A 19052-nucleotide genomic window follows, 5' to 3' on the forward strand; every position below is an offset into this window, starting at 1 on the left:
GTGGCGAGCCGTGACTGGTCAACGTTGCCGCTTCTTCTTAGTGAATGTTGACAGTAAGATTTACATTATTGTTCTTTCCACAACTGCAGTGGTAACCTGGTTTGACGTTTTGCCCCCTATTGGATCAAAACCTCAAACCAATACATGTAAATAACCCACCATTGGCTCTGTCCTTTTTAGAACCTGTGATAAATTACAGATTTTATCCAGATTGTGTTACTTTTGACCCACTACTTTTGAAAAATCCATCCATCAATTTGATCTTGTTTAAGAAACACTGAAAGGGTGTATCCGATATACCGGTGCACTCAATCGATCAAATTCAATGTTTTACCAATGGAGACAACAGCCCTTGTAGAATGTAAAGAAACACAGACATTGTTAAATGCTTTTGTGTGTGTGTGTGTGTGTGTGTGTGTGTGTGTGTGTGTGTGTGTGTGTGTGTGTGTGTGTGTGTGTGTGTGTGTGTGTGTGTGTGTGTGTGTGTGTGTGTGTGTGTGTGTGTGTGCGCGTGTGTGTGTGTGTGCGTGTGTGTGCGTGTGTGTGTGAATGTACAAGGATCCAAGTTGGAGATTTTTTTGTCCTTTTTTTGACAGTAGCAGGGACATAAGGCCACATTTGTCGTATCTCATGATCTTTTTTTTCCCTGGCTGCGCAAGCTGGTTCTCATCACAGTGTCTTCCTGCACTGTTATTAAATTCATTACTCACCTGCTTTATTATTAATATTGGATTGGATTGGATTGGATTTGCCTGTATTAGTTTCACAGTGGAGAAATTTACATTTTACACACATATTATTAGTCTTATAATTATTATTATTGAGGAAAATGTTTCTTCAGCCATCATCTGTACTTCTTTGAAGGCGTCAGACGTTTCGCTCCTCATCCGAAGAGCTTCGTAAGCAAACTAAAGTTGTGCTGGTAGCTCTGGCCCTATATATATCCTTAATGGACAGAGGTGGCCGTGCCAGACCTCTGCTCTGATAGGTGCCTGTGCCCATCCCCAGGGACCTATCAGAGCAGGGGTCTGGCACAGGGACCAATCAGAGCAGAGGTCTGGTACGGCCACCTCTGTCCATTAGATCTATAGGGCCAGGGTTACCAGCACAACTTTAGTACAACGATGAAGCTCTTCGGATGAGGAGCGAAATGTCCGACACATTCAAAGAAGTTTAAATGACGCCTGAAGAAACCTTTTACTCGACGCACCACTCCTGTACGACTGAGAGCCTACAGAGACATTATTATTATTATTATAATTATTATTATTATTGATTAATGTGTGATTTACTCGTTCTTCTGCAGCGTATCAATTCGTTTGCCCAGTGTGAGCGGTTCAGATGGCTCCCCCTTCAGGTCCGTGTCCGAGTGGCTGGAATCCATCAAGATGAGTCAATATAGCGACAACTTCAGCTGCGCCGGGATCGTCAGCATGGACCAAGTCCTGCAGATGAAGAACGAGTAAGTTTGGTATATGCTCATGTTTGCTGATGCCACGTATTCCTTTTATATGATTGTGTTTTTGTTTTGGGTTTTGCTCAACATGTTTTATTCCAAGTGTGTATTTTTATTCCCAACCGAACATCTGCTCTTGACTTTGTCCAAGTAACTTCTAGAATCGGCAAAATCGCTGGCGTCATTATTATCTCAGGCCTCAGTCAGAACTTGTCAAATGTTTGTTATGGAAAAAGGACGAAAAAAGATTTGGCTTTCTTTTTGAGGCCAAGCCACTTCTTCTTTCTCTCGTCCCTTCATGCTTCCCTTTGCCCACACTTTATGCCTGGAGCGGCACTTTTGCATACCTCAAAAAGTCACTTTTGGCTGAAGAGAACCAAATACTTCTTGTGGCTTTTTATTCAAGTGAGGAGAATATTGTCAAAGAAATTGAAGGTGTAAGAGGAGTTGAGTCTTATCTTCTCACATGTATGGCAACATTTAGACAAGGGCAATTGAATGAAATTGCCCAAACGTTTGGAGAAAAGACTTAGTCAAGCACATCATATCTGCTTGTTTGGGACAATAATGAGGCCCAGAGCTTTTTCCGAGCGGGCGAGCAGCCAAAAAGAAGCCACAAAAGGCGGGAATCTTCCTTGCCTGCAGTGTGCCGTCTTAACGCTCTGTGATTGGGGGAGATTGGGAAGCAGATGACAAAGTCCTTTCAAGTTTTTGTCACGGACTATGCCGTGATCGCGCGGTTCCATCTGCAAGCACTCTGAAGGCCACCGGCAACCAAGTGAATCATTGTTAAATCATTAAAGCCGCTAATGAAGGCTTTGACTTAAGTGTTGTCCTTTCATGTTGTTACGTTTAACCCACTCCACATGAATGGAGTGCAAGCGGATATTTAATGACTTCAAGGCACCGGAGCGTGAAGTGTTGGAAAGGGGCCCCAGAGTGCAAACGCTTAAGAAATGTCATGTCTCTCTCTTGTCTCTCTGTCACAGGGACATTAAGACCATCGGGGTGAGGTTGCCTGGCCATTTGAAAAGAATCGCCTACAGCATTTTGGGCTTAAAGGACCAGACCAGCACCCTGAGTGTGTTTGCAGTGTGAACGGCATCAGGGAGGGATATGAAATCAAGCACTGAAGCAGATAGTCCTTTGAACTCCTGAATCAGGTGGAGCGATACCGCAGGGACGGACGGCTCAAGCAAAAACAAACATCCTATATGCTTTTTGACGCTCGTATCGGCAAGAGAGCACAACGAACATCAGTAAGCAATGGCGGAAATATACAAGTAGACTCCTATACTCAGTCTTGTTCAAAAAAAAAAAAAAAGAAACAGCACACGTGGGAATTTTTTCACATATGTGGAGCAAACGCACAAGGTGTGGCCGTATGGGCGGAGAGAGCGATTAAGGACTCCAGCTTCCACTTCCTGTTCAACCGGCGGGGACGCTCGAACAGAGCGCCTGATGGCCCCAAACCAAACTAAGCTAGAATGTTGTAAGCAAAAAGTGAGGCTTATGTATGAGGTACTCTGTAAATAATCCATTTGGTGAGTTCACCCAAACCACTGGGATTAAAACATTTCGAATGTAGCACTTCCTTTGAAAATATTGTGGTTTTGGTTTGTGTAGAAGGGATGGGAAATGGCTAGTTTTGTTTTTAAAAATAAAAAGCAATGGTGCCGATGAAAAGGCACTCTATTTGATCTGCCGGTAATGAAGATGGAGTGGGTTGCCAGAATGAGGGGGAAAAAAAGATGTCCGGAGGAAATGTCAGGCTTGTCGTGGCAAAGATGATTTCTGACTAAATAGATGTTCCAACTTCATGACTATTTTTGTCAACTACACTCAAATTCTCATGTGCTATTCTGGAGGGCAGGGGGAAGAAATGCTTTGACAATGAAGTGCCACATTTTTAAGTGCCTGTTTTGAATTTCTTTAATTGATGACTGCAAATTGTTGTGTTACTAATGTACACCTTTTTGACTTGAATTATTCAAATGATCTTTTTGTAGATGATAGATGTAGCTTTGGAAAAAGGGATTCTTTTTGTGTCACACTTTAAATGGTGTCACTTAAGAGATCATTTTGTACAGTTTCCACTATTTCTATCCAAAGCCATTTTAGCTGCCTCTCCCAAAATGATCTTCCATTAAAGATGTAATACCTTCAGTTTTGACTTTTTAAAAATGTATTTAATAGTCTTTATTTATTTTGTACTTTTATTTATTCGTCCTGATAAAACACTGAGCTTGGAGTTGAATTGAAGGTGGCTCTTTCATTAAAAAAACCCAACAACGACAACGTGTCCCTTTTATTATTGAAATATTTAAAGTTCAATTTGCCTTAATACATTTGTGGGGCAAAAAAAGATTTAAATGCTGATTTTTGACACACAATGCTCTCCCTGTGCTTGTGGAACATCAACATTTGTATGGTCAATTAAATACAGCACAGTTTGTGATTGGTGTTTTTGATTAAGACTTGGTCACAAGTCTTAATCAAAAACTAAGTCATAATGAGATAATGATGACCTTGTACAGTCTCTCATGAAATAGTATCTCATTAAGACATATATTTATATTGTCTCACAAATGTTGACTTATCACAAGTAGGGTGACAGTGTCAGCAGAGTGCATTTAAAGGACAACCGACGTCTCCGGACAAGTTGTGTCCATAATTTGTAAAATGGCTTCAAATGACTTCTACTGAGCGTATTTTACAAAGATTCCACCGCCTATAGCTATATTTTACGTTTTAAGACTCGCGCTGAATATTCAGGAAGTCTTGTTTTTGAGTTGGTGACGAGTCCGTATGTGACGTCACTAAAGGAACGCCCCTGACCGAAAAAAATGACGCATTGTAGCAGTCCTTCCATCACGTCAATGTATTTTGCTGTACTTGTTTTGTCTGGGGACCTCGTGTTGCACCCAAAAGCCGCCAGAAGAGGGCGTCCAAGCTCCATATAAGGAATTTATCAGCCTGTGGAAACGGCGGTGGCCACAGGAGGTCGCCATTTTGTGCCTCTTTTTCGGTGAGACATTTCCCCTCAATGTTGCCTCAAAATGGCACGGAATAAATTCTTTAATCGATTGCAAACATGTATGCTTTCCTCTTCAGAACTATTTGAATCATATTCTTAACCGGATGTGTAAAAAGAAAGCATATTCTCCGAATCAGAAGCCATTGGTTTGATTCTCCAGCAATGCAAGACGTCTTGGCGTGACGTCACGAACTGGGGGCGGGACTTTCTGAAAATGCCCAATTCGTAGCTCAATTTTTTGCAGATTTTGGACACTTTAAGTCATTTTTATTGGTGTTTTGCATTGAATAAAAATATCATACTGCGTGTTTTGGGTATTTATAGATGCTATAAAACGTTTTTCTGATGTCAGTTAAGAAACAAAAAAGTGATGTCGGTTTTCCTTTAAGTACTGTATTTTCCAGTGTTGAAGGCGCACCCAAAAGCCTTGATTTTCTTCAAAAGATGACCCTACGCCTTATACGCAGGTGCGCTTTATATGTGAAGTAACATAAGGTCTCGCAACAACTGTCAGCCACCACCGACACCATTTCCCCCTGTGGAAGAAGTATTGTATAATAGCAGCCTCCACTGTAGCGCTTTATAATGTGTTGTATATATCTTATATTTGGAAAACCTTTATGTATCTTTATATTATATTTGGAAAACCTTTTTCATTCATTGAAGGTGGGCCTTACACTCCGGTGCGCCTTATACTGTATGTGGAAAAAGTTTGAAAATACACCATTCGTTGGTGGTGTGCCTTATAAACCGGAACATACGGTATATACGACGAGCTCTTTATAAACCAGGGAGTATGCACTAGTCTTTCTCAAATATCAATAAATTTGCCAAAACATGCAACACTGTACTGTAGATTCAGATTATTGTCAAGTTTAATGATACATATATCGGTCTCCGGCAGAAATAATAGACCCTCGCTCCCTTTGACTTATTCTTATTTTTTTACTGTATATATTATTGCCTCTATTAAAACTTAGATGCCAGAAATTATGTTTCCAAACTCCCAAACCTAATTTCCAACTCCCATATTTGGCACTGATTTCGAAACAACCCGACAGGAAGTTGTCTGGTACATTTTCCCAATGGTTTATACAGAAAAGAGGCAACAGATGAGCAAACTATTTTTGTTTCAACGGAAATCCCTGCTTTTGCTCATCCAATTCTAATGGCATGGTGAGATCTGGGGGAATTTCGGATGGTCTGTGAGTTATGAGCGCTGTACTTTACTTCAGGGAGCCATTTCTTTATTACCATGACTTAATTACCAAGTCTTCTGTTTTGTTATTCAGGCTGTTTTCACTGGACAATTTGGCCCAAATCCTTGCTGTTTATTTACGGTGAAATCACTCGGCCAACCTTGCTCCTACTGAGTGTGCTGAGATGTCACCCAAGCGTGCTGCGCCCATTATTGAGCGTTTCAAAAGCATTTGCGTCGTGTAACAAGCCGTTACTATTTCCTTTTTCCAAAGGACACACATGTTGGCAACATTATGTTTAGTCGGAACATTAGACTTTTTTTCCCTCCCACAAGGTCGTTCAGCGCTATCACGCTTGCTGTCACCTTCAAAATGATTGATGCAAGTGATGGAGCCTTTAAATACATTCTTCAGATAAGAAAAGAGGAATGTCAATGTTTAAGTATTCAATTCATCTGGGAAAAAAAGGAGCCTGGGAACTGGGATTTGTCACTAAGTCCGTGGCGAGTCATTGTCCTTGACTTCCAGCTGGTTGTGTGTTCTCGCCCCCCCTCCGACCAATAGAAGGCCTCAAAATAGTCGCGGCTTTGTGTGGCCGGCTCTTAACGAAGAAAGACATTTTCCATCCATTCTCTCTCAGCGGTGGATTATCTTTTCCAGGGCGAGATGGAAAAAGAGAGGCAAAGAGACTGCTGATTGTACTGGTTGGTTTTATGCAAATCTACACGTGAGCGTGTCCAAACCAAACGTCGGCCGACCGAATTGGGCTTGATGTCCCTGTCGTCAGTCGTAATGTGATTATCCAGGCTCTGCGGGGGCTGAATGTGAGCAAGTTTGCATCTTGTCATTAAGGACTGTAAATAACAGGCATGCCTGGGGCGCAAGAGAGGAAGGAGGCCCGGTGGCGTTAGTGACGCTGGCAACGGGGTTTAGTTGGAGATCGGAGCCATGCTACGAAAGGTTTACACCAGGTCACATTAGCATTTTGGGCCATTGTGCCCACGGCGTGGGGACTCAGCTCTTCTTGCTGCTTCTTCCACGTCTTTTCACAGTGTACAGACCAGATGAAAGAATGACAGACAGCTATTTTTTTATGTCCTACTTGTTTCTCTTTGTCATGCAATGAAAAAGCCATCGGGGGAAAAAAAAGAAAGGAGAAAAACGCAAGCGCTGTGGAATTTACATCCTGGCTAACTTTAGCTTTGGGTTCCTGACCAGAAAACACATCCTCCAATTTTTGTCTATATTGGTCTTCCTGCGTCTCTCTTTATGGGATGTTGCACATAATTCCCCCTCCGAGCTCTACAGTGTGACCGAATTGCAAGATTTTATGCCCAGAACTAAAATGAGACGCATTTCAAAAACTACCATTTGAAACAAATTGTTAGCCTCGCGTCTGTGTAAGGTCTCAGTCGTACAGACACTTTCAAAGAAGTACAGATGACGGCTGAAGAAACCTTTTCATCGATTGTTAGCCTTTAACTAGATTCCACTTCGGCCACGTGGTGTCAAAAAAGAATACATTGTTTTCCTTGATTTTCCCCGAACTGAATGACACGTGAGATGAGGCCTCTGGAACATTACATTCAGAGTGAACCAGAGATAAATTCAAAATGCCAAACTTTTCCTTCTATATTGTACAATTCAAGAGTTCAAATGCAACAGCAGATATCTTGATTTATTTTTTATTGTTTTTGTGACGTGAGTACATTTAGTGATTCCAGGTTGAAGTTAATACTGTTTTATAGGATATTCTGAGTTAATATATAATAACAAACTCAGAGGCTTATTTTGGAAAACTATCCATGATGCTAATACAGTAAAGTCTCATTATATCGATATTCTCGGGAGTCGGAAAAAATACCGATATAACCGGACTATCGATATGTCCGATCCTGCGGCATGGAAATTTTCTCCTTGCGTTCATAGAAATAGTATCGTAATAAGCAGTACTATCGATATAACCAATATCGATATAACGAGACTTTACTGTACTATCAGGATGAGTGTACAATGTTAATTACAAAACAAAACAAACAAAAAAAATCGAAATGATACTTTACGGATCATTTTTGCAACTGACGGAGGTCATCAAATGTCAAATATGTATGATTTAAAATGTTTGTAAAATACATTGGAATTTTCCATCCATCCATCCAGCCCTCCATCCATCCGTTTTCCGCATCCATCCATTTTCCGGACCGCTTATTCCTCAATTTGGGTCGCTGGAACCTATGCCAGCCGTCTTCGGGCACGAGGCTGGGGACACCCTGAATTGGTCGCTAGCAGGGCACACAGAGACAAACAACCAGTCACTCTCACACTCACCTAGGGGCAATTGGAGTGTTCAATGCATCTGCACAACATTAATTACGAAAACAAAAAAATAAAATCATCGAAATGATACATTACCAATATTTTTTGTAGCAGACAATGAAGTCATCAAATGTCAAATGTGTATGATTTAAAATGTTTGTAAAGTACATTGTGAGTTCTTTTTAAAAAATCATTTCATACACGGCCTTATAGTCGAGTGGTGAGCATGACATCACAGTGCAGAGGTAGCGAGTTTGAGTCCTTCTCTGGGCTCCCTGTGTGGCGTGTGCATGTTCTCCCTGGGCCCACGTGGGTTTTCTCCGGGTCCTCCGGTTGCCTCCCACATTCCAAAAACATGCATGGTAGGCTGATTGAACACCTCAAATTGTCCCTAAGTGTGAGTGTGAGAGTGACTGTTGTTTGTCTCTGTGTGCCCTGTGATTGGCTGACAACCAAATCAGGTTGTTGTCCCCCGCCAAGTGCCCGAAGACGGCTGGGATTGGCTCCAGCACGCCCCGCGGCCCTAATGAGGAAGAAGCGGTCTGGAAAATTGATGGATGGATTAATTACATACCGATATAAGAAATAAGTGTGAAACTCCAAATTTTAGTGGCTTTTACCTGTGTGGGTCCGACATCCTTTTCACATCTGCAAAGTTCCAATTAAGAAGCAACATTTCGTAGAACATTTTTGCGATTCTCGTCAAAACAAATATTGCCTGTACTGTGTCATGATTCTATTTATTGTCGTCAGCAGGATGTCTGCCCCTCTAAAAAGTGGGCGGACTTTCTTCCCTTACTTTTCAGTCCCCCCCCCTCCCTCATTTCCGTCTGTCTGCATATGTTGAGGAGGCCATTAATCGTTCCGTGCACAACATGCACCCCAGCAGATAATTACCATCATTAAAGCAATTACAGAGCACATGGAGGGCAGGTTCTAGTTAGACCCCGAGGCTTTGCTCTCCTCCATCAGGAGAGCTAAGGTGGTCCACACACAAAAAAATAAGAGAAGGGAGTGAATTGGATAAAGGCACTTCCTGTCGGTGCCGCCTTCACAGACCTTGCCAGTTTTGTGACAAGAAGCATTAGCCAGCAAAAGTCCTTCCCGCTCTCACATCCTCTGAAGACTATTTTGGTGTTGAAGCAGATGGGAGGGAGGCAGACAGTGGTTTTGCAGAATTTATACACTTAGATACACACACACATTTGCATCACCACGCCTGTCATGTCATGTGAGCCTAAGCCTAATATTAAGCTCTCATTGTGTCTACCCCTGTGGGAGTCCTCACAGATGCAAACGATTGAATAAGCGAAACAAACTTCACATGTGCGCGCAAGCCGCAGAACCCCCCGCCGCTTTTCCTCATCGTGCTGGAGGATGGAACTGTCATCCATTGCTTGGCCTTTTCGAAACTTTTCCCAGCATTCACCCTAGCTGTTGGCCTTGGCGCACGTGCGTAAAGAAAATAAGAAGGACGACCAGCGAGGAACACAGAGCCGCTTTTACAAGTCGTCTCGGAAAGGATGTTCAAAATGAAATTGGCGGTTTGAACGATGAGATCATGTTCACGTTCAAATCCAAAATAACGTTTTTGAGGCAATCTTAATACATTTGGTAATTGTCAGGACATAAAGGTCAGTAAAAGTCAAACCATAAAAGTCAACTAAACGGTACACAATGTGTGCTTTTCTTTGTTTTTCATCTTGAACATCTTCAATTTTGAGCTCTTGTACAAGCGTTTGGGTGTTTTCCACAGCCTTGTCGTCTGATTACCCGAATGTTTATTTTTGCAGCGCAAACTGGGCTTGACTTTTTAGATTTTGGGGATTCTATGTTCAAATTACCCACATTAATTTCTGTTGTAAAATAATTCCTTTGACAGAAATTAATAACTGATGCTTGGCTGTTGAAGTTAGGAAAAGCAGGAAGTCATTTGTGGCCAAGAGGAGTGCTGTTTGATTGTACTGCGGTGCAGACGTCTATAGGTAAGGCTATGTTCAAACGGAATGCAGCTTTCCTTTTGCCTTTTCTTGAAATAGAGTTACGTATTCATTTATGAACAATGAGCCCCCCAACTTACAAAACTATGCGACTGAGCTGGCACCATAAAAATTTTATTTTTAATGGGACGATTAAACAGAACCCTCTTATAAAAGGGTAATAAAAGGAACTTGGCCCTTTAAATATTAAACTTTTTTTACTGTATATATTATTTACTTTTACTACTTTTAATTAAGTCTTGTGGGTTACAGTCTCAGACACTTTTTCAGAACTTTTTGGGGCGATCTTCAAACACCGGTGCCGCCACCTGCTGACCATTTGATAGAAGTCATGTTTACGACAGTACACAAGAGGTCCTCACGCGGTGCATTTGGTATTGCCTTTTATTTGATCATTTTGCTTGATTGTATGGTATTGATTACAGTCAACAAAGTACGTACAGTAGTCCACACAACGACGTGTTTGCTCTCTAACCACAAGGGGTCAGTCTGGTTCCAAATCGTTTTACATATTAAAAGTCTTCACTTTAATTTCCTTTTTCGTACACGTGGTGTTATACAGCAGTATTCAAAGCGAAGCACGCTCTAAAATGAACACTTTTCACTCCAAAATTATTGTTTATGTATCATTATTTTGGGCATTGTAGATGAACGGGTCATGTTTCATGGCTCCAAATGACAAAAACACAAAACTATGAGACTTTTATTCACACAACCGATAATATATTACAATACGTTACAAGCATTCATTTCAAACGCGTCATAAAATTGTGTGTATCTCAGTGAATCCTCACTTAAATCTTAATTTCGGTGCGGAAAGTCTTTGCGTGTTCGTGTCTGGCCGGATGTCGCTGTGCCCGGACAGTTAGCGTCCCCTGGGCTCCTAGTGATGACGTCACCGAGGTGGGGTCTACGTCCTCGGGCAGCTGACACTTGTGGGTAAATGTGTTCATCACGGAACCATCCTGGGCCAACTGTCACTCAGGGAAAAGAACATGTCAATTATATGTTTCGATACTCGGGAAGGCATTTTTAGGCATTCAGAGTCAGCAGTTCATTGCCATCTCAAAAAGGTAAGCCATTAATTCAACAATGTAAATTCTGCGTAGAGAGGACAGCCCGTCTCAAAGAAATGCAAATAAAAAGTAAGCTTTGTCAAACTGAACAGGTTCTTTCTTGGCAAAGGAGGAAGTCTTGCACATCACCTATGGCCTGTGGATGACTGTTTGACACGTGCGCCCCCTCACCCTCCAAATGTGTCATTCCATGGAAATACTGGCCTAAACGGGTTGATATGTCAGCAGGTAAATGAGAGACTCGTTAAGTGGAATGCAGGGCGGGCAGTGCCAGGAATAGGAACACGGCCGAGGATTTTGAACTGCAGAAGGTTTTTGGACTTCAATTTCGTGGGTTACCATGACCAGGATGCCTGTCAATGTGTTTGATGTTTTGGAATCCAATGAGCCTTCTTGGTGAGCTGCCAAATCACACACTGCTCACCTTTTCCGCGCGGACTTCAATTTGGTTGTTGGAGGTGGTAACAATGACATCTTCAGGGGAGAAGTCCCGAACATCCACTGTGAACTGGTATGAGTCCCCAAATGCTTTGATCTTGCCACTTCCGCCTGCAAATAAATTAATACATAAATAAATACATACTTACAATCGGCCTCTTGAACGACAGCTGTCATGCAAAATGATAAGACATGTAGTTGCATGTAACATAGATGTTCAAAAATGTGTTTGGGAGTTTTTTCAGACAAGACCGTTTGGATCGCAATTTATTTTCGGTTGTGCATTTTCTGCATAGAATCTCACAGAAAGCAGAATTTCTCCTTTTTTGATTAACCTTTATAAACAATGCAGAAATAACAAATTAATTTGTTGTTTTTTTTTGCTGTCTGATAGAGATGTTTTAGCTAGTAATTGTTGGGAAATTATTTTTGTTTTTTTATTTTTATTTTTTGCTCTGATTAAAAAAAAGACCACGCAAAGTTACTCTGCAGTTACTCAATGCTTGAGTTTTTTTTTTCATTGAATACTTACTCTTACTCAAGTGATAATTCGAAGGACTTTTTAATTTGACTTGAATCATGTGATTCTAAATAACAATACTCTTACTTGAGCACAATTTTTGGCTACTCTGCCGACTTGTGGCCGTCCTGGTGGCCATCATCATCAGCGGGCTATTAAGACACCGTTGAGGTGAGTGATTGTTTTCTTGTTGATAGTTTCTGATACCCTGGTATTTTGATGTTTCAACTGATAGACAGTATATACAACGAAGTGTATGCAAGAGTTACAATTGATGCAGTCGATGAGTTGAGCAGGTCAATGGAAGTGTGGAGAGTGACAACTGTTTACCCTGGTATGCGATTGTGACCTCAGTCGGGAACTATATGACACACGCACGTGTATTTGTGTGCGCACCGGTAACTGAGCAACCCTTCGGTTATGGCTCTTGCCCAGGCGTCATCCAGATAGTCTGTCTCTGAAGTCACTCTGCTGCCAGGCAGTCTGGCATTCTCTCTCCAGTCGTGTGTGTGTGTGTGTGTGTGTGTGTGTGTGTGTGTGTGTGTGTGTGTGTGTGTGTGTGTGTGTGTGTGTGTGTGTGTGTGTGTGTGTGTGTGTGTGTGTGTGTGTGTGTGTGTGTGTGTGTGCGTGCGTGCGTGCGTGCGTGTGTGTGTGTGTGTGTGTGTGTGTGTGTGTGTGAGTGCGTGTTTGTGTGTGTGTGTGTGTGTGTGTGTGTGTGTGTGTGTGTCCATCCATTGTTATGCACTCTGACAACTCCTGTGCTGCTTCTATCTCCAGCATGCCAATCATGATTCCCAAAATAATTGTGACATTTTCAGAGCACAAATTCCCAGAGTCCATTGAAATGTGACGTGTGCACATATTGTACTTTATGGAAGATATTTCTTTCATGAATAATTGTCAGTATTGAGAAGGAGAGAGAGACAGATTGATATTTACATTTGTGTTCATTTTGACATTTTTTTACAAAGTACTGTATTTATGTAATTTAAATTCAACCCCTTGAAACAGTGTCATAGGAACATAGGAATAAAGTCAGTGGGAAATTTGCTTACACAAGTACTATCACTAAAACATTGTTGAGCGCCGGAAATCTGCCGTTTCTCTTTCAACTGGTCATTTCTGAATGTTTTGGTGCTATTACTAGTGCAGCATGTCCTACCGAAGATAAATTCCTTGTGTGTCCTACTTGGCCGACACACACTTGGCCGATGAAGATGATTCTGATATCTAGTGGGTCCTCCAAATACACTAGACTGCTGGACTCTAGCGTATTTGAAGGACCCTGATAGGCGTTTCCAGGTGTTACGCATAGTGGATGTGCCATATGCCTATACGGAACACTTTGAAAGTGCGGGAATAAGTCACAGAAGAAAAAAATGAGAAAATAAACCCTACATCCCCTCGTCCACCCATCCATTTTCTCTCTGACTCTTGACTTGAGTCATTGAGTCAGCAGCTTCAGCAGGGAAGCTTTAACTTTCTTCTCCCTGATTGCTTTATGCAGCTCTTCCAAGGGCATGCTGAGGAATTGCCAAGCCATCTGGGAGACATCATCAATCCAGTCTTAATCAGGCTCCTTCAAATGTGGAGGAGCAGGAACGCTACCGTGATGACCAAGCTTCTCACCCTATCTCTGGTTGGTACAGAGACCAAACAGCTAGACTGAATCATCCCAACCGGCCAGTCCACAGGCGCTGTTCTCGATGTCCATGTGATATTGCAGAGGCATGTCAACCAGGATAACTTCAGAATATTAAGAGCCTTTAGGAACTCAAAGCGGATCCCCTTGTGACCTTGCCTCTTTTTAATCACCTCACTCACTTCAAATTGAACAATAGGAGAGCCTCCTCCCCAGAAAAAAACAACTTTATATACAAAACTAGCATCGTCATGGAATGAGTTAAACTTGGTTCTCAGGGCATCACGCTATAGTCAGTCATGCCGTGCAGCTATGAGATAGCTCTGTTCATCTCACCTATTGTCTCTGTCTGACATTGTTACCATCATACTTTCAACTGCCTTTCACTTACTCGAAAAGCTCATGGTGTCACCCCCAGACCTCATGAAGGGGCTAAAGTCCTCGGAAAACATCCCGTGACTCTTCTCCATGTACGGTTTGCTGGAGGAAGACGAGGACGATGTCTGATGGAAACTCCGCTCTGATCGGTAGGCAGAAGAGTTGCTTGCACTCATGGATGGCAGAGGTTGCTTGGGGAAGCAGAGTGAAGGGAAAAGGCAGAGGGGCTCACTTCTTCCACACTTTCCAACTGAACACAACAACACAAAACTTGGTTTTTGTTCCCTACTTTTATCATCTCATAAACAATTGTAATTTGTGTTCGATGAGATCAAGGCATCCTGTTATATCTGCACTTTTTAGCGGCAACCCCCCACCCCCTCAGCTCCATATAAACAGTGCCAGTCCTTTTGTGGACAGGAGGTGTGCATGTGTGTGATAATGGGCTATTTTTATCAGCACACGGCACTGAGCGACTGGGAAGGCCCTGTGCTTGGACAAGTTAATCGAGACCGGCTGCAAGCAAAGTTGTGTGTGTCTATGTGAACAGTTGTCATTCCTGCCTCACCATTCCTAAAATAAATGTTCTCACTCTCTCTCTCTCTGTCTGTCTGTCTGTCTGTCTGTCTGTCTCTCTGTCTCTCTCTCTCTCTCTCTCTCTCTCTCCCTTTCTCTCTCTCTCTCTCTCTCTCTCTCTCTCTCTCTCTCTCTCTCTCTGCCTCTCTGCCTCTCCCTGCCTCTTTCTGTGTGTGTGTGTGTGTGTGTGTGTGTGTGTGTGTGTGTGTGTGTGTGTGTGTGTGTGTGTGTGTGTGTGTGTGTGTCTTTGTCCCTGTGTGTGTATTCTGTGCAGCATCACCCAATGACGGCTCTGTTCAACACGTGACTCACGAGTCACTTCAGGCTCATTAGTTATCAAACTTGAGAAGTTTTACATCGTTTAAAAAAGAAAAACAAAATATTGCCGCAACATAGTAGCCAACTGAATATATTATATGATGTGTTGCTTGTAAGCATAACTGAGGGAATTCACAAAGGCAGAGATTGACATTTAATTTTACCAGTGATTTCTTCAGTGACAATGGTTAAAACACTTGAAGCTCAAATAATTGTTTTCACATTGAAGTGTACTGAATTGAAAGTACAGTAGTTGTGATGTGGATTTAAAAATAAATAATACAGTGGGACCTTGGCTTATGCACTTAATTGGTTCCCAGACAGAGTGTGTAAGGCGAAGTGCGTATCCCAAAAATAAATTTCCCAAAGGAAACCATTAAAATGAGAATAATGCGTTCCCAGGTCTCTATAAAATATCATTTTTAACTAAATAAGCCTTAAAACTACAAACAATATACCTTATTCTATATATAATAAATGTGCTATTGTATTGTAATGAAAGAAATACACTGCACTGTGTAATAAAGTTGTTTTATTTACCTTTGCGATGGTCGTTGATGGCTTGATGGAATGGGGTTCAGACTTCTCTTCCTGTATTATCAAAGTCCGGTTAGGCATCTTTTTCCAAAAAAGGCCGGTCTCATCTGCACTAAATACTTGCTGAGGAACGTAGCCTTCTTCTTTCACCATTTCGAGGAATGATCCCTTGTATCAATAAACGGCGAACTTCCAGGTTGCCGCATGATGAATTAGCCGTGTAGGGGGTGTAACTGGCGGGTATATTGTCATTGGTTGCCATGACAACAAAAATATAATTTATTTGGTCTGGTTGTTCTGTCAAAGTGTTTAACGTTTCTATGCGAACCTTTATTTGTGTGTTTTTCTTAAAATCGTCTTCAATACTTTATTTATAATGTTTTGTCATTATCACTTCTGCTTCCGTGTCATGTGTTTCGATAAACGAGAGTAAAGCGAGAGAGACAGAACGAGACTAATGCTAGAGAGAGACAGAACCAAAGTAACTGCTAGAGAGAGAACGGCAGTCTAAGGTCTACGTCAACGTTTATCTACTTTCGGTTAATAAGGTGCACACGGTATGTTATTAATTTTCTTATTTATTGTATGTTCTGTCGAATTTATTGTAATGTTGTCGTTTTAATGTCCTTTAGTTTTTACGGTGTTCCAAGTGTTTCACAATAAATGTTGTGACATCAGTACGAAGTGTCATCCTTGACCGCGGTAGATACAGTGAAAACATGCTCACAACAGTGAAAACGTGCTCACAACAGTGAAAGCGTGTTCACACAAGGACACTTTACAGTCACAGGGCAAGTTTTTCTGCGGGTGAGCAGCGGCAGCCAGATGCTGGACAGAATCATTCCTATTTTCTTTCCAGGTAGCATCAGCTTGGCAGAATTTGTGGCCCTCATGTTCCATATAGGTCAATGAAAACATGCCAGAACAATCAAGGTTTTCTGACACCAAATAGCCAGAACATTCCGCCTAAGGAAAATATATATATATATATATATATCTTGATATATATCAAGATGCTACCATATATATATATATATATATATATATATATATATATATATATATATATATATATATATATATATATATATATATATATATATATATATATATATATATATATATATATATATATATACAGTATAGTCTCGTTATATCGATATTCAAGGGAGTCCGAAAAAATATCGATATAACCGGGACTATCGATATATCCGATCCTGCGCCGAACTGCATTAAACAAAAGCCGCCAAAAGAGGGCAGCCAAGCGCCATATAGGAAACGGAGCTGGCCATTAGCTCCCTTTTTTTTAGGGTGAGAGATGTAGCTCCCTTTTTTTAGGGTGAGAGATGTTCCCCCAATGTTGCCTCAAAATGGCACATATAATTATTTAATGATTGTAAACATGTATGCTTTAATCTTCAGAACTACAGTGTATTTGAAACATATTCATAACTGGATGTGTAACAAGAAAGCATATTATCCGAATCTGAAGCCATTGTTTGGATTCACAAGCAATGCAAGACGTCTTGGCGTGAAGTCATTTTTATTTGCATTTGAATAAAAAGTGACATCGGCTGTCCTTTAATACACAGTATGAAATGTTAATAATTTTCAAAATCATCGCGCTTCAGCAGACAAAACAAGAAACATTGTTGCAAAAAACGATTGCATTCATATACAGTACAGTGGGCATGTACATAACACAACAGGGAAACTGCAACGCTTACATCTTACTGTATTATGTATACAATTTAAAAAAGTCATCAATCTTCTTCTGCTTCCCATTTTTACCTTTTAACACAAACACTTCAATCTCGTCTGCTACACACGAGCTAGCGTCTGAAAATGAAAATGGCTCTGCTACACGGGTGCTGGGCACGTAACCAAGTCACCTGACCAAGTCGACCAATGGCGCGACTGATGGCGTGACACGTAACCAAGACACGTGACCAAGTTGACCAATGGCGCGACCGATGGCGTGTCACGTGACAAAGTCACACGGCCAAGTCGACCAATAGCGCGACCGATGGCGGCTCATGTGACCAAGTCGACCAATGGCGCGACCGATGGCGGCTCACATAACAAGACACGTGACCAAGTTGACCAATGGCGCGACGGATATATCGATATAAACAACAAAAATGGCCGGCGGGGGATGAAAAGGAGCACCGTAATAACCGGATTATCGTAATATCGTACTAAACGGTACTAATTATACATAAAAAGACTAGAAATGTGCAAGGGAAATGAAAATAGTATCGTAATAAGCGGTACTATCGATATAACCGATATCGATATAACGAGACTTTACTGTATATATATATATATATATATATATATATATATATATATATATATATATATATATATATATATATATATATATATATATATATATATATATATATACTTCCTTACTTTTTAATTGACACAGAAATGCAAGAACAGCGAAGCTCTGACTAGGATGGAAAATATTTTATCTCCAAAGCGAAGTTGCGAGCCAAGCAAAGATGGAAAGAATGCAGTGGGAAACAAAGCAGCCCATGTGACGGGCATGCAGCGATGTCATGCTTGGTGTCTATTAATACAGTATCTGTAATTCATGACGTCTAGCTGATGACATCCTCTACATTAAAATTCGCCTTTGTGGCTTTGTTAATGGCTGTATATATGTCGTTACGCCCATAAGATTTCAATGACGAGCTGTTTACATTGTGGGTACGCCACAAAGCCTTGCACATTCGCAAATGGCGAGTACGTTTGTTTGGAATAATTGCAGAGGGCTGTTCAATGCACATGTGAAGCAGATGTAAACTGGAGTTCATTTTAGTGACTGAAAGGATTTTTTTTCCATTGATGAGTGTGATATTTGCATTTTTTAATAAAGAAAAATGCACCCCATTTTGTATTTTTTTCCTTCACTTTAGGCAATTGAAAATCATATTATGTTTTTGAGTGCAATGACACCACACATTGTAGTCCAAAACATAACATGATGTTCCCAATCTAATTGGTATTTAAGGAAATAAAATCATGTACAGTGGTGTTGTGAGATACGAGTTGACCGACTTGCAAGCTTAAGATAATTACATAATGTCTTAGCTTGTAGTCCTTTATATTTGATGTTATGTGTGCATAAAGGTTTAGCCAATGAAAGCCAACATCAACTGTGGTCAACTGTCAGTAAAAAATCTGAAACTGATAATATATCACAGCTACTAGTAAATGGAACGACTAGATTGGATGTGTTAGTTGACAGAATGAAAAGTAATGTACAGTGGGGCCTCGGTTTACGAACCCCTTGCCTTACGAACTTTTCGTTTTACGAATGTTACATTTATGAAAAATAAACCTTGGCATACGCACTATTTTCGCGATACACACCCCCCACCACGGCTGGCGGAGTAATCTTCGGCGGAAGAACACAAAAGCACACGACCGAACAGCGTCCCAGCCGGCCTACCTTTACACACCCCCTTTCTATGAGTGCACATGTCGATCGTCTTCAACGATACTTTTGCCGTTATGTGACCGAAAAAGATGCCACCACAGGCTCGTG

At 41.2% G+C, this 19052-nt stretch overlaps 2 protein-coding genes across 2 annotated transcripts in view; one reads left to right on the top strand and one right to left on the bottom strand.

Annotated features, from left to right (window-relative positions):
- Positions 1-3622, top strand: part of epha2b (eph receptor A2 b) — a 30382-nt gene extending 26760 nt beyond the window's left edge. The window contains exons 16-17 of the mRNA XM_088997022.1: positions 1307-1462; positions 2446-3622. Coding sequence (XP_088853148.1) covers positions 1307-1462; positions 2446-2554 — 265 coding nt within the window. The 3' untranslated portion in view covers positions 2555-3622. The remainder of the gene's footprint in view (positions 1-1306; positions 1463-2445) is intronic.
- Positions 3623-10378: 6756 nt separating this feature from the next.
- hspb7 (heat shock protein family B (small) member 7) lies at positions 10379-14407 on the bottom strand. Its single transcript, XM_088997044.1, has 3 exons — positions 14076-14407; positions 11509-11633; positions 10379-10982 (listed from the first exon to the last, which is right to left on the bottom strand). The coding sequence occupies exons 1-3, from the start codon at positions 14236-14238 to the stop codon at positions 10803-10805; spliced, it is 468 nt and encodes a 155-aa protein (XP_088853170.1). The 5' UTR covers positions 14239-14407; the 3' UTR covers positions 10379-10802.
- Positions 14408-19052: the final 4645 nt, after the last annotated feature.

Source organism: Hippocampus bargibanti, linkage group LG01, assembly GCF_051943395.1.
Source record: "Hippocampus bargibanti isolate YZ-2025 linkage group LG01, ASM5194339v1, whole genome shotgun sequence".
Classification (NCBI taxonomy): domain Eukaryota; kingdom Metazoa; phylum Chordata; class Actinopteri; order Syngnathiformes; family Syngnathidae; genus Hippocampus; species Hippocampus bargibanti.

Bases quoted from the DNA above. Each gene is read 5' to 3' on its own strand.
- hspb7 (XM_088997044.1), bottom strand. From the start codon at position 14,238: ATGAGTGCAAGCAACTCTTCTGCCTACCGATCAGAGCGGAGTTTCCAT. The intron at 11,634-14,075 runs GTAAGTGAAAGG...ATTTATTTGCAG, and splicing joins TGACACCATGAGCTTTTCGA to GCGGAAGTGGCAAGATCAAA. The intron at 10,983-11,508 runs GTGAGCAGTGTG...CCTGAGTGACAG, and splicing joins TTGAAGTCCGCGCGGAAAAG to TTGGCCCAGGATGGTTCCGT.